The sequence below is a fragment of the Triturus cristatus genome, chromosome 8 (assembly GCF_964204655.1).
Source record: "Triturus cristatus chromosome 8, aTriCri1.1, whole genome shotgun sequence".
Classification (NCBI taxonomy): Eukaryota; Metazoa; Chordata; class Amphibia; order Caudata; family Salamandridae; genus Triturus; species Triturus cristatus.
Window position 1 is genome coordinate 805,326,836 of NC_140591.1, and position 22,487 is coordinate 805,349,322.

Sequence of the window (22,487 nt, forward strand, 5' to 3'; positions counted from 1 at the left end):
AAGACAGCCGAGTATTCAGTATCCCTGCGAAGATCTTATAATCAGCGTTTAATAACGAGATTGGTCGGTACGATTGACATTGCATTGGGTCTTTCCCGGGTTTTAATATCAGAGTTATGACAGCCCCACTCCAAGAAGCTGGTATGGGAGATCTTCCGGCCAGGATATCATTAAATAACTGCCACCAGACAGGAACAAGCTCTTCCTTAAGTAGGGAGTAAACCTCCGTCGGAATTGAATCTGGGCCGGGAGCTTTACCGCTCTTGGCTTTATCCAATGCTGTCAGTATCTCACTCTCTGTTATTACTGCTTTGAGAGACATTTGATTATCCTCACAAAGTTTTGGCAATTATTTAGCTATAAGCCATTTATCAATATCTAATTTGGCAGCAACTTCTTCCTCATGATATAACTCTTGGTAGAACTGCGCAAAAGCCTGTTCTATTTTATTTTTGGCCTCAATTACTTGAGCTTTTATTCTAATCTTTTTTTATATAATTATGAGACCTATCGATTCTGGACTTCATGGCTAAAACGTTCCCACAGTTCTCCCCCTGCTCAAATTCTCTCATCTTGCTGACTTCCCATTTTTGGAGCAGAATCTCCTCCGACTTGAGTCTGAATTGGTCTCTTCTCTAAGTTTTCATAGTCTGTGCCAGGAGGAGTCCTAAACTTTAAGTCACCTTCAGATTATTTTATTTGAGTTTCTAAGTCCGACAGATCTTTCCTCTCTGTCTTACTCCAACCCGATATTGCCCCCTTTAATGTACCCCTCAACCAGGCCTTGAATGCAGCCCAAACGTTATTCAGAGACGTCGATCCCACATTATCTTTTAAAAAGCAGGCTGTTTCAAGTTTCAAAAAGCCTGGGGTAGATGCCTGCAGTAAAAATCTCCTATTTAGGGTCCATCTCCTCAAGAGGAATTCTTGAGGGAGATATAAAATAAGGACTACAGCTCCATGGTCAGAAATATGGATAGGCTGGTATTCGATAAGGTTGACTTTATCGATTTCAGAATGATCCAGAAATATGTAGTCGAGCCTGGAGTAATGTGAGTTCTTTTTACTATAAAAATAATATTTCCTATTCTGGCCCTTTATTTCCCGCCACACGTCACTCAGATTTAAATTCTTAAGGGTAGACATAAGGTGGGTTTTAACACGTGGTGCAGAAATCTGTGCCCGTGGGGAAGATCTATCTAAGTTGTTATCTAACAGCACATTAAAATCTCCTCCCATTATCAGAGGTGACTCAAAATCTGCTAATGCAAGGCAAAGATTATTTAAAGGCCCCACGTCATCCTCATTAGGACCATAAAAGGATACTAAAGTGTATTTAGAACCCTGAATCTTAATCTTGGCAATAGCCCAACGTCCTCTGTCATCCACTAGGGATTTAGTAAGGTCTATCCCGGAGTTAGATTTTAGTATAATAGCAACCCCTTTCGAGCAGCACAATGATTTTATCCACCCATCCCAGTCTTCCAAATAATGCTTTGAACTCTGATAACATAAGATGGGTTTCTCTGAATGTTTGCGGGGGATACAGTCGTCCTATCAAATGGATGTTGAGAAATGCTATGGGGGTGGTCAAACACAACAACAAAAAGGGAAGCACCGAACAAGAATCAAGCAAACCAGATTGGGAAGAAACACAGCTAATGGTAAGCAGTATTTGTCTAAAGCCAATTGTAGTTTTTGGAATTGACCACATTAGGCCTTTTTGAAACCTAAAAACATTCTCTGAAATGATGTGTAGGGAACACTGTCCATTCTGTCAGCGCGTAAGTCACAAGCAATTTGAAGTGGCGGGGCTGTGGAGTGTGTAGTAGAAAATAACTTAAACGTACACGTTTGGGGGAAAAAATGGTAGCAGTAGACAAGCTGCACTCTTTCTTAGTTGCACTGTAGATGAGTGAGATTAGAGAGGGTTTTGTTTCTCTTTGGAACACAATTTTAATGGTTGAATAGTGAATTACCACTATTAAGTTTGGTGGACTGAATCCCACTCAGCTTGGGTCATGGTTGTCACTTAAAGACACCTCAGCTCTTGAGACATCGAGGGAGATTATCTTTTTGTTCTGTGCCATGCCCCCCTATGAGAGCTTTGGTGCAGGGGAGTAGAGCGATCAAGAAGAGTTTGCAAGGACTTTCCCCTGATGCAAGCGGCATACTATAGGTTGGAAGTGCAGGAACCGTTAAACCACACTGACGATATTATCACTCTACTGCACCCATGGAACAGCATGTTTCCCAGACCTTCACCAATACCAATTTCATCACCAATTTACACTTTTGTTCTATCACTTGTTCTGGTCCAGCAGTTATGAGCCAGTCAGTGTTAAACTCTTTGTTTGCAGTTGCTGGATTACTACTTCAACCAACAGATTTAGTAGTGTGGTTCACCTCATTGTACAGAGTTATAGTCATTGCTACCCTACCTCTCAGCTTGATACATGACAATTTCAACATCTGGGTTAAGATGCCCAGCAACAGACATAGTTACATTGGAATGTGGATCCTTGTAGATTGTCTCAGCAGTTTTCACATGACTCGGCTTAAATTTGCTCTTAAGGTTTCGGAGCCACCCAAGCCAGCAATTTGTGAAGCTTACCTTACTGGATGAGTGCCAAAGGTTTTCAGGTAGGTCAGAACCACCAGGGTAGAGTGTATTGCCAAACTTGCTTCTTCTATTTGTCATTTCTTCAACTGCTCCCTTCATGTTTGTTTTCAACTTTGATTATCGTTAGGTTGGAAGTTTTCTTACTTTAGTAACCTATAGCATCCAACCTGAGAATGGTGCTTTTGCAGTTAACTAATACGATCCAGGAACATTCACAATGAAAATCGTTGTTCTTACCATGTTAATCTTGGTTATTGCAAATAAGCAATTGTTGTGGTTTTATTGACTCTTTCAGCAGCATCTCATGTTTTTAACACCTTAATGAATTAACCATGCTTTTCACGGCCTCCTGCTGCAGTGTACCAGAGTGGTATCCGTCTCAAGCTAAGGTGTGTTTGGGAACGATGTTTAAGACCAAGCTGTGTTTGGGAACATGTATAAGACCAATGGCCTTCATCTTACTGAAGAGAGGGGAACATACTCTAATAGTGTCAGGAAGGATGATTCCAAACAAATCTGTTTAGCTTATCAACGTGTGTATAGAAAGCTGTTGAGACTCCGTTGTAGGTCACACTTGAATCTGTAATTGAAGATGTGATTCAGAGGCAGATCTCTTCACATACAGGACTCCTATTTGCAGAATTCCCTACCACTAAGGCTTAGACTTAAAAATGACATCTCTCCAAATCAGGTCACTAGAAACCTTCCACTTCAACCTGGTGTTTGGTTAGTCCAGGAGCACACGCTAACTCCTAAAGCTTTCACCTTTTACTCGATTCTGCTGCTCAGATGCCAAAGAGCTATTATTACCTTCACCTCTCGGTATTTCTCAGGAATTTTGATCCAAGGCTTAGTCACTCTATTCTGCATACTTGCTTGAGGGTTCTTAATGTCCTGGATTATTAGCCATTCTCTCTTCTATGTCGTTATCCTGAAGAGCACTGAGGCTAGCGCAATATGGGGTGCAGTACTCAGACCTAAAAAAATAATTGTGAAATTGTATTTGAAATGAAGAATATCTTGAACCAGTTGATTATTAAATTGTAATAAATGTGCAGGGGGGAATTGTAAGTGCCCAAGCATTTGAAAGGGTTCCCTCTCATCTCTTTGTAAGTGTATGTGACACCCCCCCCCCCCATCGGATATAAGGTTTGTGCCCTTATAAACATGGTGTTGGAGCTTGTGATTGTCAGTAAAACTTTCACTATTTTAACATAATGAGTACATTTTGGATTCACTGAGATCTAAAATGTATAATCGTTTTTTCGGCGACATGACTGTTGGGTGCCTGAAGGAGAATTATCGATAAGATGATGTTTCGGTGAGTTTGACCTTTGGGAATAACCTATGTGGTGATCATCAGTTCACAAGTTTAATTTCTGGCAATACCAACTTAGGTTTCCATCATTCTGAGGCTGATAAATTGCGTTTTATTATTTTAGGCGATAGCAACGCCTGTCACTTATATTTCTCAGAAACGACTGAAGTGTGGTCTGTAGTACTAAATTAAAAAATAAAAAAGTTATTATTTTAGTCTAAGCCCTTGGCTTTTTATGTCTAAAAGATTGAAGGTAGATAACAGATGGTGTTGCTCCTAATCTGTGGCAAAAGGATTGTATTGGTATTAATATAGTGCTTCCATACTGAATGGTCTGTAGTGCTTTCTTAGGTGGTCCGTTTGCATTATTTACATATCTCTTTCTACCCATTATAAGGTCTTGAAGAACTCAGAATTGTATCAGATTTAAAGGCTTCTTTAGGAGTATAGTATAGCATGGTCAAACCAACTTAAAAAAACTCTTTTGTGGGAGGGCAACGTATTACTATCTAAATTCACAAATGTCTATAATATTCAAGCTGCGATCACTCCTGATCAAAAGCTCATAATCAAAGTTTGTGTTCTTGTTATAAAGAATTGGTCTTTGCAGCCCTTGGATTCTTTCACATATTCTTTTACAAGCCTCTTTTAAGACTAGCCCAGCCAACGTGTTTCGTCCATATATAAGTATTTCATCCGGGCCTAAAAAATATTTAATTCAATACAATAATCAACACTTTGATGTATGAATATTTTTAAAACCATTTCTTTTCTACTTTTTTTCATTTCCCTTTTTGGCCATTTAAAAAAAAAAAAATCTTCCAATATTTAGATATACATTGCATGAGTATGAACCTTATGACCGGCCATTGTCCATGCTAAACCTGGACTATAAGGTTTTGAGCCGGATACTGGCGACTCGGCTTCTCCCCATATGTCCACTTTAATCCACCAGGACCAGGTGGGCTTCATCCCCACCAGAAACACCGCATTAAACATTAGACGTCTTCTTCGGATCCTAGAACCGAGATCCAAGTGTGAGGGTGGTAAGATCATCTTTGCAGTGGCTATTGAAAAGGCCTTCAACAGTCTCGAATGTGCTTACTTATTCGAGGTGATCTGGAAATTTGGACTTGCCTCAGCATTCATTAAGTGGACGACCCTGCTATATGCGGAATCTACTGCCCGGGTCAAGACGGACAGACTGATTTCTGGAAGTTGTAGAATAGAAAGGGGCACACAACAAGGGTGTCCTTTGTCGCCTCTACTATTTGCCTTGGCCATGAAGCCGCTGGCAGCCAGAGCCCGTACGGAGCAATATTTTCAGGGGTTAGAGGTAACCGGACAGGTTCACCACATTGCACTCTAAGCAGATGATCTGCTGTTGTGTCGGGCGGATGCGTGAGAGGCACTTAGAGGGGCGAAGAGTCTTCTTCGTGGTTTTAGGCAAGTAGTGGGCCTAAAAGTGAACTGGGCAAAGTAGTCTCTGTTTCCGGGTTTGGCGGTCCCATTAGCAACAGAGGAGGTACAATGGCAATCCCACTGCTTGGCCTACCTGGGCACCCAGATCTATCACTCATCTTAAGACTTATTAGAAGGGAATAGAGGCCGGGGCCTTATGGGGAGTTAAAAGCAGCTTTGAAGGGGACTCTGCCCTTGTCGGTAGCGGGTAGAGTTGCCCTCCCTAAGATGGTGACACTCCCAAGGCTGCTATATTATTACCGAGTGCTACCAGTTTGGATCCCAACCAGAATGTTTGTCCAACTGAATTCACTGGTGATGGCGTTCATACGGCACACGGAGGGTAGCACTCACTACACTTATGAGGCCGAGAACCGAGGGAGGGTTCGCAGCAACTGACTTTGAACATTATTACATAGCTGCGCAGTTGCAATGGCTCACGAAATGGGTGGCTGATAAACTTAGGGGTCCAGCAGAAAGGAGAGGAGAGGCCCCAGACTTGCAACTCCTGTCGAGAATAATTTTGAGACTTTCTTGCTGAGACAGGGACCTACCCACGGACCTAAGGATGGCTTGTAAATGCTGGAATATAAGCCTGAAAAGGGCCAAGATTAAACATGCATACATGCCAAAAATCCCATTGAATATATGTGAGAAATTGCAGCACAAAAGTGAGGTTTATGACATGGTGTACACTTTTGTACTATAGCTTCACCATTCTGTAACTGCTCAGGGTGTTGGGCCTACCCAAATATAAAGCAGGCACTCCCCCATGAAGGCGACTGGCGTAGGTTGGGAGCATGGGCGGACCTGGGAATATCTTCGATAGGAGACCTTTATGAGGAGGGCACCCTGATCCCATTCACTGACCTCAGGGAACGTCACGATACACCGGGATGAGACTTTCCATTCCACACAGCACTTACAGGAGCCATGAGAAAACACTGGGGGAGGGTCTCACTGAGCCGGGCCTTTAAGGCAGGACAGGCGACTTACATACACAACGCTCCCTCCCCTGACTAAGATCCATAGAGAATGGGAAACAGACCTGGACAAGCCCATAGCGGATAATGATTGGGGACGCTGGGGGAAAGAGCGTGGAAGAGTACTAGAAATGCACGGTTTCAATTGATAAACTTTTATGTACTACACAGGGCCTACCTCACCTCAGATAAGCTCAATAAATAGTTTAGTATGTAAACAGCAGCATGTCCACGATGTCCTACAAAAGGAGCTGATTTCTTGCATTTGTTCTGGAGTTGCCCGAACATAGGGGCCTTCTGGGAGGAGGTAACCACAATATCGGCGGAAGTAACTTAGAAGGAAATAGTGAAAACTCCCGGATTACTGTCTGTTGCATTGGTTTCCCTATACCGCTAAAAACAAGTAAGTTCCAAGATCTTGGCTTAGTATTGGCTAAGAGAGGTTAATACCAGCCATTGGAAATAGCAAACTGGCCCTAGTGTATCTAAGTGGAAAAAAGAGTTCATTAAATGAGCTGAATGTGAAAATACTGTTAGATTGCAAATAGCTAAACAAACCGGAAGTGAGAAATTGCTGGAGGTGGCTAGCATGGACAGCGTTGCTTGATTTATTAAAAAACTCTGACGCTGTGGAAGAAAGTGACCAGGAGGATGAACACCAAGATGAAGATGTTTGATTCACCTGCGCTCTGCCTACTAAGCGCATAGTACCCATGCTAGATAAACTCCCACGGGATAGGAGGAAGACCCAGGAGTGTCTTTTAGCGACTCTCAAAGTTTAGAAAATGTGTAAGAGTGATAAGAGTTATAGTATGCAATGTTACAGTGGATACTGATAATATGTGAGATACAACTGAGCTAGCAGTGGGGGAATGGGAACAGGATGCAAAGACCTTTTCTGGCGTGATCACTCCTGGGAAAACATACGTTATAAGCTAATTTGGGTAAATTCAGATGCGGGTGATGTCACGCTGTTATATTATTGTATTGCTTAACTGAAAAGATAATAAAATTTGTTTACAAAAAAAAAATGAATATGAGCCTTATGTGCATACATCATCCTTCAATCCAATTTTGCACAACTCTACAACAGTACTATGTGCACCCCAGCGATTATTATCCACAATGACAATAGTGATTTCATAGTGATTACACAGCCACAACACACAAATATTCTACCCCAATGTCCTTATTTTTCCATTGTGAGCATCATTTTACATTTCATGCAAACAGAAGGACAACTTCACTACTTACTTAGCATGTGGCTCTTAGTTAAATGTCCTATTGTCTGTCTTTCATCACTTCCAATCCATTTGTAATGGCTAATAAAGAAAATTAAAACCATCTTTCTTCCATGTGTCCTTTCTTATACTCGTTAAACCTTATCCCATTTCTCTACCAAACCTATGTAAACCCAGCATTTCTCAGTTGCTTCATTGCAGATGCAACAGTCAAATCCAGTATTTGGATCAGTTAACACGTTGACATCACATCAACCGCCTCCAGTTTATGTAAATCCTAGCCTTAGCCATACAATCTACATTTCAATACCTACATTGTATCATATTGTTTTCCTGCATAATCCATGGATCACATTACACCCTTCAAACGCATGGTTATGAAAGCCTGATTAATCAAACACCTGGTCAGTTTCACATTTCATGTATTCAATCCCATGTTTTCCCTACCCATTTCACTCACCATGTCCCACCCATCTACAATATGAATATTAAAACAAATGGCTATCCTGTCACACATTTCTGCTACCAAACTAATCACAATATGGCATGTCAATCATTTCATAAACCAATCTATTCCTCGTTCGTTAGTACAAAACTCTGTTCCTGCGCATACCCCATAGACTACATCACAGTTATTGACAACATGTTTATAAAGGCATATGGCCAACAGCCATCACTTATCTGTCAATGCATAGACCCAGTGTTGCCTTAGTTTGTGTGCACCCGCCAGGCTCTCTTTTTCCTCTACGTATATTTACATTATAGGCAACCTCCCATTTGTCACAGCCCTCCCACCCACTGGGTATTCATGAAGGTGCATATTTTGCATATTCCCTTGATTTCTGCCAGCATAGACTAGTGTCAGTTTCAGTGTTCAAAACTTCTAGACCATCATACGTTCCTCAACCCCTATTTTTGCTCAGGGAAAATAAACCGCTCACTGCAAAGTTGCTTCTACCTCTGGCAAAGAAAACGCCACAGGTAACTCCTTTAACCTGGCTGCCCTTAACCAAGCAGCCCTGGGAGCAGTGTTAAGAATGATTAGGTGCACAACAAGGGGTAATGGTGGAGTTCGTTTGGTGTGTGAGAAAGCATTACTGACTAAACCTAACCAATAGCCTTTGTTGACAGAAAATACTGTTAACGTGTATATATATATATTAGAGTTTATATAAAGTAAAGCATTGAAACTGCACCTAAATAAGCATAACCGCTTATTGGGTCCAGTATGTATTGCGCCCAGTAATATAGCAGATAAAAGAGCACATCCATTATAAAGTTTTGATTTGTTTGTAGTTTAATGTAGCGCACACTAAACCGAGGGGTGTCGGAGCACTTTAAAATTTTACTAGGAAAGCTTAAAATAGTAAGAGTAAAGCACAAGTATAGAACAACTAGAATACCATGCAGTGTTAAGAGGGGTGGGAAGCAAAGCAAATTCTGATTTACACAGTGACCAACAGTAGGAGTGGTAAACTTGCAAGAGTGGCAGTTTTTCAGTCCTTCCTTGTCGGTCCATCTGCCTTTTGAAGAACAACATGTTAATTAAGGAAGTACTTGCAAATGAGTGGTTGTTAGGTTCTTGAACATTTTTGAATGACCAGTTCATGCTTATTTCTGAAGGAATCAATTTTCTGTGCTCTGTGTGCACTTCCAGAGCAGGATTAAGAGCTGATTAGCCTGATTCTTACATGGAAGATTTGATATTTATTCACAACCTGAGATGATGCTGCATTTATGTGTGCTTGAAGAATCCGACTCCTGGAAAAGGTTTTGCCAAGAGTTTTAGTGCATGGATTGATATCTGGGTGCGCAGTTTAGAATGTTTAGTGATTCTAGCCATCCTTGGACACAACTTTCCATAATACTCATCACGAGCAAAATAGAATATGAGTGCAGTGCACAGTAAAATAAATCAGAACCTCAAAGTGTGCTTGCTGCTCTGAGATAGTAGTGGCCTGGCAGCTGGTAGGTGGTGGTCTCTTTGGCATCGAAGATAACATGCCCTTTGGAGGAAAGTAGACCGAGGTAGGGAGAAGAGGATTACGTGATAGGTTCAGAACAGCACACAACAGCTTTATAAATGCCAAGCATATATGCATCTCTCTTTAGTAAAAGAACTTCACCTAGCCACCTATAATTTTCTCAACTGTTTCCCTTACGTAGCCTACATGAGAGAAAAGATCGGGATTCAAGAATTAGGCGACACTTTGGAAAGGTGTGGGCTGACTTTCTGTATAAGTTCAGAGTAGATAGGGAGCCACAATTACACTGAGAGAACAGTTACTTCTCATGGCCAATGGCAGTAGTGTCACTTTGTAATGGCCTCTCTAATACATAGATACAGGGAGCCATGAGATTTTGCTGCATTGCTTGCAAGAGATAGCATCAAGTAGTTGGTCATTACTTACCAGCTGCACATCTCCGAACTTCCTGGCCCATATTATAGTCCGTTGAGATAACGTTTCACATCCTGTGCATTACTTGCAGAGACATACTGCTGCACCCACTGGCTAGATTGTAAGAATAATTTGGCATTACAGCAGGATATCACATGATTAATAGCCATTCCTTTTACTGGAAATCCCAAGAGCTGGCAAACAGACCTGAAAATTGAGCATTCTTATGCTATCCTCACGCTCTTGAACACAGTGCTTGTAGAGATCAAGCTGTTTCCATTGCAGTTTGCCTTAAATAAACCTATAAAAACTCACTTGTCTAGAGTTATCATGCTGAAAATGAAACATGAGTGGTCTTCTTGATCACTTCTTTATCCTTCTTGTTAATGTATTTCAGTTGTTTTGTGGACAGTGCTCCAGCACCTTTTGTATAGGCCAAGGAAGGCATCCTATTAAATAACTATTATGGCTCCCAGAATATCAGTACAATGTAGGATTTGCAAAGGTTCTCATCCTTTTCCGTGTTGTTTTGTATCTGTTGTCTACTGCATAAGATATAAATTATATGTGACATAGGCTACCGTACCTATACCAACAATACACCAGTGTTTCAAGGTCTGGCTTGAGGGCACAGCTATCGCCAGACCCTATATAATAATTAGAAAAGGCGCTTTAGGAAGCAATAGTGAGAGCAGGGGCTTAGGCTCTTTGCACATGTGGGTCTTCTCTATAATCTCTTCATTGGGCAGAAGGTGGTGCTTCCACTGAAAAAGTGCTTAAAAGATTCTGCTCAACATATTAGGCTTGTGTTGGGTATGGAGACAAGCCAATGATCAAAGGCTACATGTTTGTTTGATTCATTGGGAAACATTGTGTGTTGTGCCATAGGTCGGAATCTTTTTATTATGTAACTTGAAGTGTGAATTGTTGGAGTATTATAAAACCTGTAAATTGAAGTTTAATTATATGGAATTTCGCAGATTGCTGTATTAGGCAATTGTTGTATATTTTTTATTCTACTTTAGTGTGTACATTTGTGCAATTTTATGTGTAGTATTTAACAGTGTGTGCATTAAAGTGCTTTTTATGTCTAACTCAACAACTTTAGCTGCCTGCCAGGATCTTGTAATTAAAAGAATTTACTTAATAAAACATACATTGCCGTACATACCTAGAAGGGCTTTGGGTCAGAACTTTTCAGACGTTTGTCTGTGAGTGTCATTGACCTTCATCTTGTGCACATGATAGCATATATATCTATGTTTTATACAAGCACCCAGTAGCTCCAGAGATAGTGCTACCGGACCACTCGCTTGGCACTCATTTCATCTGCAGTGCACAGCATCCCACTTGGCCACTGGTTCTAAATTGGGTAGCCATCTTGGAGCTGCATTACCCATAACACCTTATTCTACAATTTCAAGAAAGCTTCCACATTTAGAAACCTGTCTCCATCTTGGAACGATACAACAATGATTCACTAGGCACAGTACATTCCAAAATGGTCACCACAGTGATGATTATTGAATGCCCATCTTGCAATTTTCTTGCCCATAGTGTATCATTATTGCTCCTACTATGCATAATACTATTTAAAGATGGTTGAAGATAGTTACATTGTTTATTTATTTTTATTGCAAGTGTATAGCCACCACATTTAGGCTGTGGCATTTTTTCTTTTTTTAAACTTTCCTTGCATTTGCTTTTTATCTGTGTGTGTGTGTGTGTTTTATAATGGATGCATGAGTGGGTGAATGCAGGAATGGGTCAGTGGGTAAATAAATGGTTTCATGAGTGCAAGGATGGGTGACGGAAGGGATGTAAGATGAGTTATTGACTGCTTGAACTCACTAGTGACTGAAAAGGCAGTTCTGTAATAAGTCACGCCTTTTGGCATTGCAAATTCAACTTCTTTATTTCAGGGAGCCAGATCAATATGTAATATTCCGTTAAACTACCTAGCTGTCACCAAATACGTCACAACCCATCTGAACGCAACCTATTAAGTCTGTATTGTGAATGATGCCAGTTCTATAATTCAATTGAGGTGAAACACTGTGGGCCTTATTAAGTGTATGGTGGTCCTGGGACCAGCATACTCGTGGTTGCGGTCCAACCAACACCACCATGGCGGGTCTGCCCGCTGTATTATAAGTGTGGCGGTGGGACTGCCACAAGACCGCCTCCTCCACACCCAATCAAGGATCCTGCTGTGGCAGCGGTCTTCAAACAGCCTGAATATGCTGGCAGTGCTGATGCCAGCACCACCAAGCATATTATAACCTGCATATTCACTGCTCTTTTCATGGCTGGGATCCCGACATGTAAAGAGTAGTGGACATGCAGTTTAGGGGGTCCTGACAGGGCCCTCGGCTGAATCTGCTTCTGGGTATGTGTGCGGGGGGCCCATGGTTTGCCCTCCCGGAATTGCACTCTTGCTCCTGCACAGTATGGCATGTACGACATGGTGCATGCCACACCGTGCAGGAATGTGCTATAAGCATTCTCACAGCGGTGGTATGCTGTTAAGGCTCTCCTATGAGCCTAACACAGCTGCCGCCCTGAGACTGCCGCTGCACCGCGTGCCGCCCTGGATTACACTCCAAATCCGGTGGGTGGGCTCGACACGGCTTTGGCGGTCTTCCTGGGATTGCCACGGTGGCGGTCTCATTGGAAGACCGCCAAAGTTGTATTAAGGCCCACAGTGTTGTTTTTCCTTTAATGTAACCTTTGCCAGGCAAGATGGTGCTTCATTTGAAGCCTTTCTTCATTCCAAAGTTGAATTTAGGCATATCCTGGAAGATCTGTTGCTGTTTTTTCCACAACTACACCATTTAAAGGCAAGCAATTGCAATACAACTACAACAGTGTGGATCAAAAAAGGTCCATATGGTTTTATTTGCACGGTACGTCGAAATGTTCACACTCAGTCAACGGTTTGTGGGCTTCTCAGGCACAAAAAAGTCCAGAGCAGTATATTTGCGGGCTTCTCAGGCACAGAGAAGTCCAGAGCAGTAAAAAACTATTTCCTGCAGGATTGTGTTGTGTATCAAACTTTGCCCTTTGCTTTAAGAGGGAAGTGCATAAGGGCATCATGGCTCACTGTACCTGGTCTTCAGCATCCTCGATGCCTCTTCTGAATAGGTTGCCTAATCGCAACTCTTTCATGGGGCACTTTTGACCTGGATTCAGAGGCAACGGGTAAAGAAGGATTCAGTCGGACTGTGCCCCAGTAGAATCTCTATGGAGGTGTTGGCATCCTCGTATCGGTTTCTTTGCTTTTGGCTGCTGCTAAGTAATTCTTCAGATGAGGAATGCACTTAAAGTAGTTTTAATTGGAAGAAATAGTGATGATTTTTCTGATGCATTTACTAGCTTCCCTCAGATTACTCAGTGCCCTTACTCATGTTTCGTAGTGTGGGAATAACAGGAAAATATCTTCACAACAACTTCAGGATAAGAGGCTTCTTTCTTGTTTTGCCACTCTTAACTGTCAATTATTCACTCTGTTCTTCTCTTCCCATTTGAATCCTGACTTCCTTGTTATTGCAACTACCTCATTTCATTCCTGCTTTCCTCTCCTGTATTTCCGTCTTTCCCTTGCTGCCTTTGCTCTCTTCTGCCTTCAGTACTCTTTTCAATCTTTCTTTTACCCATCTGTTCTCCTTGTCTCCTTAGACATCCCTTTTTGTCTCCCCTTTCTTCTTTGCTTTCTCTCTTGTGTTGTACCCTCTCCTAACCTCCTTGCTTGTGCTTTATATTTTCTCACCTTTCCTTTATTCTTTTCTTCTTGCCTCTTTCCTTAATTTTTTCCTCACCCAAAATCTAACCTTCTTTTAAGTGACCACCTTGCTTTAGTTTCCCCATTATCACCCTAGTGACCTTTTTCTGACATCTTTCTTCCCCCTTCCTCAATTCATCAATCATCTCTGTTCACACTTTTGTTCCTCCTCCTTCTCGGCCTGTCATACTTTTTTTTTGTTTCTTAATGTTTTAGAATAATGTTACATTGATGTATATAAGAGCAGAATTTTGCATAATGGAAAGCAAGGATATTTATCCTTTTTAGGTCTCGCCTGAGCCAGCGCATGCGCTGTTCTGGCGAGACATTTAGTAGCTGCTTTTAAAAGTGCTACCTTGCACAGCTGTCATCTGTCTTTCAGCGCGCGCGTGAATCCCTGCATGGTGGACCGACATGATGACCTATGCGTGTGCATGAGTCACCACACATGCTCATACATATGGCATGACAGAGCCGCCATTTTAATTTTTTTATTGATCTGTTCCAAAATTGTGGATGGCATTTGCAGTGATAAATTAAAACAAGCATTGGCATAGCCAATAGGTCTCGCCTTTTGGACCTTATAAATGCTTAGCCATGCAACAGTTGATGTTGTTGCACCAAGGATATTGTGCTGCATAACTAAATACTTATAAGGTCCCAAAAGCTAGACCTATTGGCTATGCCAATGCTTGTTACATTCAAGTGTTGAGTCAGGTCGAGAAATAGTCTACATTGCATATAGGCACTTTGCATTATATAAATGAAGTGGTAATCCTATCTCAACCAAAATGTCAACTAGGAACAGATGTTTTATCACCACTCATTCTCTTGTTGACAATATGTGTCCTGTGTTTCCGTGCAATGGTTTAAACAGTTAAAGCTTGCATCTAATCGCCTATTATTATCATGAACTGCTCTTAATTTGTATATCCTAATCGGAACCGTAAGATTAAACCTAACCGTGCCAAAGTGAATAGAAGTGTAAATGATATAATTTAGGTTAAGTAAAAAAAAGCAAACTATAAAATCCTAGTCGAAACGTCTGTTAAATATAGAAGTGTAAATGATATAATTTAGGTTAAGTAAAAAAAAGCAAACTATAAAATCCTAGTCGAAACGTCTGTTAAATATGTAAGGACCCACTGTGGTTCACACATCTTAGTAAGTCACAGGAAGTGTAGTCTAACATGTCAGAGTGGGCAGGTGGGGGTACCCCCTACAGGACACCCCATCTCTCAGGGCAACCCAGCAATCCTTCAGAGAAATCTACAGGACATACTCACTCCTAGAGGGAGTGGGGGAAAACAAACATCATCATTCATTCAGGGTTTCTACAACCCACATCTGAGAGGGGCTCCATGTGCAGCATCCTAGTTGCCAATCTCCTTTATTTGACAGGGTCTACTGTTTTCCCAAGCAAACACTAGGTGAGCCCTCATTACTTGCATGTGGCATTGGGTCAATCCCAGCCCCCTTGCCCGGTTGTCTTCTCCGTTATCCCACATGGCTGTTCATAATGAGACAGGAACATGAGAGCCAATGTGATGAGTAATAGTAATGCTTGTGAATTTGGTTATACACTGCAACAAGCATTTGCAAAGTCAGTAGGGTTCTCCTTTTGACTTTGCCAATGGTTTTTGCCAGTGCTCTTCAGCAACAGAAAATCATACCCAATACATCCATTGTATCATGTTCTGGAGCCATCCAAAGAATAACAAAATTAAGAAGGTTCAAGGTGTCCTCGATTTAAACACACGTTTACATAAGCATGCAATTGTTTTAAACCATTATGTGTAGCAGCTGCTTCAGAAAATAATGTTTGAGTACTAGAAACAGAACTTCAGAGTGAAAACGGTAGGAAGTGATACGAACTGCACACATGGAGTGAGACACCACAGAAATAGCTCAGCAGACTATAAGGGTCTGGGAATTTCCTCTAATCCCAATATAACATGGAGCTGTCAAAAGCAAAGGCCAAGTTAAAAGGAAGGGTAATGAAGACTAGGGAGGTCAGAGCTTGTCCCTAATGTGAACAGTGAGGGAAGATGTGCTGCATGAACGAAATTACAGCACCTCTTGCAGCATACTGGCGATGTGCATAGGAAAAAGCAAAAACCCACAGGTCAATTCTTACTTACGAAGGAAGAATTAAATTTGAAGTACAGATAAATGCATTAGTGACACTCGAGCAAGGTTGAAATCCCTTCAGAAAACAAACACTAGTGTTGAACAAGGGAGTACTGAACAACGGAAAAGTAAGTCAAGTGTACTGTTAAAGCAGTAGGAAGAGTGCAGATGGGGAGAAAGCAAAAAACACAATGCTCCCATTATGTGCTGAAAACAATTGAAGCGAACAAGGCTGTTAGCCTTTTGACTTTGACAATGCTTGTTTTGTTTTACAGTAATTTTTATATTACATTGTTGTGGGAGTTTTTGAGCCTCTGCCAATATATTAAAAAAAAAACAATTGGAAAAACAATTTTATGGGGTCTCGAAAAGCATATAGTTCTCCCAGGTCCCGAAAGAAACTTTGTGCTGATGTGCTCTTTATGAAATAGCAGATTTCCATCACTCATTGGCCAGCGACTGAAGTGGCTACCCGTTTCCCCATGCTTTATGCTCTAGTGGGCCGAATGCAAGTATGAATGACACAATAGACCAATGAATGAAGACTGCTGACAGCCCCTAGGAGTAAGCGTATTATAGGTTTAATGTTACTGAAATCAAAGGACCTTGGCTAACACCAGGCCTAAGAAGTTTTTACATGAAGGAAAGTAATGATACAAGTCGCCCTATCCAAAGGATAGTAAAGAAGCTGTTCTTAAGGGAAAGACAAACGCTATTACAGTACGGAAAGCCATCAAATAAGAAGCACATGAGATTTAGTAGAAGGATAATCCATGATGAGCAGTGGCCTGACCATTGCAAGTATTGGTGTTGTACACAGTAGGACTTTCAGTATCCATCAGCTAAAGCAGTCTGTGAGAACTAAAAACTGATTTTGTCATTACAAATTAATTTGTTTTACCAAATAGATAACACTGTGGCTCAGGATCAAGTATTGCAACGTTTGGGAGGCAATGGTCATACTGGAGATGCAGGCATATATTAATTTGGTTTTGATATGCATGCTCTGCTTCAGTTCTGTCAGTCAGATGGTGCAGATGATTGTCATTTCACCATGTAGTTCAGATGAACTGACCTGAACATGTATGTCAAGCTTGGTAACAGAACTCTAGCTTTTGAAATCCGAACTTTCCAGGCTTTAATATAGTTTACAATGCCTAAAAGTTAAATTACATACTTGAGTGGTACTTGTTGGCACATGGTTTTCAGTTAAATTTTTTGTTCCCAAATATATGTGAGTTTTTTACCTTGTTCCTCTTGCACAGTGTTTGACCTACCGTTGTTTAGTCTGTTCAGGTATTCTCATTCTTTTGATTGTTTGTTCAGATGATATTAATTTTGTGCTTCATCTTTTTCAGTCGGAAATTGAATTATTCGTTAACCGACTGGACTCTGTGGAGTCAGTGCTTCCTTATGAATACACTGCGTAAGTACTGATACATTTTATTCTGTTGGAAGGAGACTCTGGCCCTATTTTTTTACAACAACAAAAAAATTGATCGCGTTCAAATTACAGTTGACAAATTTCAAAATGTATGCTGCGATCGATCGATTGAGGCACTTGCATGCAGCATAGGTTTCCAGGATGTTTGTCAAGCTAACACTTAACTTTTGCAGTTTTTTTGCCATTAGAGGTACACGGGTACATATTTTTAACTATATTTTGACTTTCACTGTCTTCTACTACAGCAGCCACAAAGTCCTGCAATAAAAAGAAAAATATGCTGTGCCTGTAAAAGGTCCATGGTGTGATGCGCCAACACCTTCAAAAAAAAATCAGACCTTGAACATTTTGTGTCACGCCATCTGGGACTGTAATTATTTCATTGCCCAGCGTGGGAGGGAAGTCTAGTGATCATTTGCATCAACACTCCCAGTTATCAGCAACTATTTTCCCACCCATATCACATTCATCATATAGACTCTATAGATAAACTTTCACAAGCACAATAGAAGATAGTATTTCTGTTTATAGTGCTATGCTTTATAGAATTATCTTCACTGCAAAAAAATGTATTTCTGCTGTGTCTGTCATACATAGAACACGGGGAAGGGCAGGTTAGAAAATAAAAGAAACAGAACTTATACTTGTTTTTGCACACTGTGTGAGCCCCTTTCATTTTAACGGACATACTGTTATTTACACCTACAAACCATATCTATATTGTTATTATTATGGCAGTTTTTGTAAAGTGCTTTTTAACCACTTTATAGTGACTTTCCAGCACTCTGATGGTATGGATACTAACAGTAGGCAAATCAGTTAATCATCTGTTAAGGATGTAGTGTGGCAGTAGACCGTTACTTTCAAATATAACCCCAAAAATGACAACGCCTTTAAGAAGAGCAAGAATGCTTGAAAGCTTTTATGAAGAAGGCAAAAACGGTTTTAGATGTCTAACCGGGGGGAATATCAGGATCCAAATGATGAGGGCTGTTTATCTGAGTTCTCTGTTGTTACACTACATGGCCAGATTTTAATAGTTAATCCACCATCCAGGTGATCTAGTTTTACTAAATAAAAAAATGTTTTCAGCCTGGACAGTTACAGGAATTTACTTTGTGTATATATATCAAAAAGGAGGGACTTGGGGCGCTTCAAAATCCAGCATATGTGCTCCAGATAATCTAAATAAGGTAGAAGGGGTCTGTATTTCCCGGTGAAGTATGTTGGTCTGTGTGGGTCCATGTCGGTTCCGCAGGGTACGCTGGGAGAGTGACTCTGCAGGAACAAATGTCCTCACACACCTAGATAGGTGTCATGCTTCATCATTGGGTGTTTGCTCCATGTCGGGCTGGCGCTGCAATGCCCGACGGGCACCCTCAATGGGGGCTCTTTTCCGAAGATCTTTCCGCCCTCCATTTGGTGAAGTGCGGGTGTGGGGTCTATAAAGTAGATTGGTGTTTAAATGTAAGATGTGTAAAGTTAAATATAGGTTAGGGGTACATCTCAGAAGAAAACTTTATTGAACAGGTTCTCCTACCTTTATTAGAATACATGGCACTATCTGTTAGAAATTAGTTATCTTAGATAGCTGTAGGTCAACATGTATAAGCCTTTGTTTAGTCCTAACCATGATCTGGTTGCTGTTCTTCAGGACCGATGTTACATAATCTACTTTGTGATTGGAGTTTCAATATATAGGTTCGTGAATCCGCTCCGAATCACACATTCCTTAGTTTTGGCTTTTATCTTTAAGAAAAGTATTTTGACGATGACCTATAGTATGAAGACACACAGTAAGAATTAAAAATTGCATTCATTTGTTGCAATATTGTAGGCGAGAATTCAATTGAAATTAACATGATATTTTTAACACCAATCGAATAGTTTGTTATTGACACCAATAGCATGCTCTGTGTTTGATCAAATTGTGTCCTATATATTCAGAAAAGTCATTTTGACACATGCCACATGAACATGACATACATTATTAAAAGTCCATCACATTTGATAACTTACCCTAATCAGGTAATATTCATGACACCTTGAGTCTTGCACGTCGGCACGCTGTTTGCGTGATGAAAAATCAATGATGCCGTTCAATTTGACCATTGTTTATTTAATAGAAATGGTTCTCCATCTATTATACTGAGTCGGCTATGCTGTACTTACGTTTTGGTTTGAAGTGGCACTTTGAAGAACCTACCCTTGTTGGCCGACTGGGAAGGGTCAGTGCAGGGGACGCTTTTGGTTTATAAGCTGTTCCGCTCTGTTCAATTGGGAACAGGTCTAGCTGAACTCATAGGACATTCGAACCAGGAAGCAGAAAGGATGAAGATGAGATGAGTCGAACACGCCATCTAGTGGTACAGAATTGTATCTAAGAGGATTTATGAGACAACAACAGGACCCAACACTGGGTGGATGACGGCATTGGGATAATGATCAAGCCCAGATGAAGTCCCACTGGGAAGATACGCATTGCCTGGGCAGAATGGATTGCTTCTGTCAAATTGGCATTTTTCGGGGAAAAAAAATGGATTTAGAGCAACTCGCAAGACTCCTGAATAACTTTTATTCGTCACATCATGACTACTTGATCTATTGCTGGGGAACAGTTTAACCATCTGTTGATTTTGGAACAGATAATCCTGTATAGAATTGAACGCTTCTTTTCATTTGTTATATCTTGTGTATCTGGTTGGATTGTGATGTAAAGGTGGTGACACTAGTGAGTGTGTATTCTCGTTGTCTGGTCCTTGGTTAAAGTAGTGTCTCTCTATTGCAGTTTCAGGCACGTTTATGGGCTGTTCTTACACAATGCTGGGGGTATTGTTTGGTCTCAATTTTCTGCTAGTGTTTGCTTGCGTGTCAAAGTCCTTAACTGTGTTGCAATTGCGTCGCATACGTAAGAATTGGCCATAAGGTAAATTATCACACACCGCTTTTGGAGGTGGCTGCTGTAAAGTAGCAGACTATTTCCATGTTGGTTTCTTGTATGTGCTGGTTATTAATTCATTGTTTTTTTTTCTTGACCGTCCGATCCAAGAATGGTAGTTGCTTGTCTGTGATTGTTTTTGAGAATCTCAAATAGGGGTCTAGAGTATTGACAGAAGAGCGTATCCTGTGGAATGGACATTGACCTGCACTTCACTAGGAACTGCATATCCCGGCTTATACTTTATTTACTTCGTATAGCAAGTGCACTTCAAATTCCACCACTGAAATAATTTGTTTGCGCTTAGACATCCAATGGGTAAAGTCTGAATCCAAACAGAGCATAGCTTACCACATTGCCTTGCATGTACTAGGTCTATGGCAAACGGGCATCAGGGTGATACCAATGATGGACAAACTGATTTCGCGACTAGGAAATAAATATGAAAATTGGGAACCACAAAGGCGCCACATTTATACGGGAGAACGAGGGTATCCCAAGCTACTCTAAGCCTGTGGCCAGCTCAAACCAGGCAAATCGGCAACCCGTGAAGCGTTGCAAAGAAGGTGACAAACAAGGGTTTAGGGATATTTTGAAACCAAGAAAGCAACGTAGGGCGGCTCTTTTTATGATGGCAATCCGGCCCGCCATGGACTGAGGCGTATCCAGCGCTCTATCTGCTCAGTTAGCTTGTCGAAGGTGGGGCCGTAATTGAGACAAAGGACTTTTTCCCTGTTTCTATGTAGGATTATGCCTAAGTATTGGGTGGTGTTGGTACACCATGTGAGAGTATACGGTCAGTGGGGGAATGGGGGTCGGTAAGAGGGACTAACTCAGCTTTCATCCAATTGATATGTAGGCTCAAGAAGGCACCAAAACTATTTATCTCACGAATGAGTAGGGCCAAATTAACCGAAGGGTTTTTGATGAACAACAAAAATGTTGTCCGCATACATTGAAAAGCAACGGGCCTGGTCTAAATTGGAGACCCTGATGTAAGTGTTTCTCTGGTGTAAGTGGTGGACCAAAGGGTCCATTACAATGATGAACAACAACGGCGAAAGAGGACATCCCTGCCTGGTGCCTCTTGTCACAGTAAAAGGGGTTAAATAGAGAACTGTTGACCCGTATGTGGTCCGTGGTTGCAGAATATAGAAGAGAGACCAAAGCTATAAATTGGATGAGAGATGCCAAGTCTTTGCAGTGTGGTTTAGAGAAAAGGCCATTCCAAAGAATCAAAAGCCTTCTCTGCATTGAGAAGGGCAACCGCACCGAAAAGACAGTGCTTAGGTTTAGCAATGTGGATCTATGGGGTATGAACCTCGTGTGGATAGAGGATATGATTAGTTCCAGCAGCAGTGAGAGCCTATTAACCATTTCTTTGGCCAGGATTCTGTTGTCAAAATTGAGTAGAGACAAGGGCCTATAGGAGGTGCATAGAGCCGGGTCTTTATTGGGATTTAGGAGCAGGAAGATCGCTGCTTCTCTCATGGAAGGGGGGGATACCTTATCTAGGACCACAGCGTAGACCTCCAGAAGGTGACGTATAAGGATACCTTTGAACGCTTTATAAAAGGCATCTGTAAGACCATCCAGTCCGAGGGATTTGGATCCATCTAGTGAGTCTAAAGCTGAGGTGAGTTTGTCTGAAGTGAAGGGCTCGGCCAGAAATTGAGATTGGCCAGTAGTTAGCCAGACCATTGCTATTTCCTCAAAGTAAGCCAGTCGTTTTCTATCCGAATCAGGGCGTGTAGTATATAACTATTTATAATAAGAGACAAGCTCTCGTATAATATCTTCATTCACCGTGACCTTGGAGCTGTCAGCAAGGTGTAGTCTGGTAATGCATCCCCATTCTCGGGGAGGGCGAAGGAGGAGGGCCAGTGTGCTTCCAGGGGGCTCGCCTTTGCCATAATGGCAGGCAGTCGCGTACTTTCCGAGGTCTACAGATTCTCTCTCCACCAGGTTCTGGAACTTTGTCAGTAATAAAGTCTGTTTAGATAAGTAGGTTGAGTTGGGGTGTGGGGAGTTTGATTTATCAACTGCTGCTAAATCATCCTCTACTCAAACCAGGTCTTTGCGTAGGGCCTGAAGAATTCCGGCGTGCTTTGAGATGCAGACCCCATGGATGTAAGCTTTAAAAGCATCCCCCAGCACAGCATGGGTGTC

General features: G+C 41.4%; 1 protein-coding gene across 1 annotated transcript in view; it reads left to right on the top strand.

Moving 5' to 3' along the window:
- The window catches only part of TM9SF2 (transmembrane 9 superfamily member 2), a 262,110-nt gene that overhangs the window by 16,315 nt on the left and 223,308 nt on the right, over nt 1-22,487 (top strand). Inside the window, exon 2 of the mRNA XM_085622258.1 lies at nt 17,295-17,362. Within this exon, the coding sequence (XP_085478384.1) occupies nt 17,295-17,362 (68 nt within the window). The remainder of the gene's footprint in view (nt 1-17,294; nt 17,363-22,487) is intronic.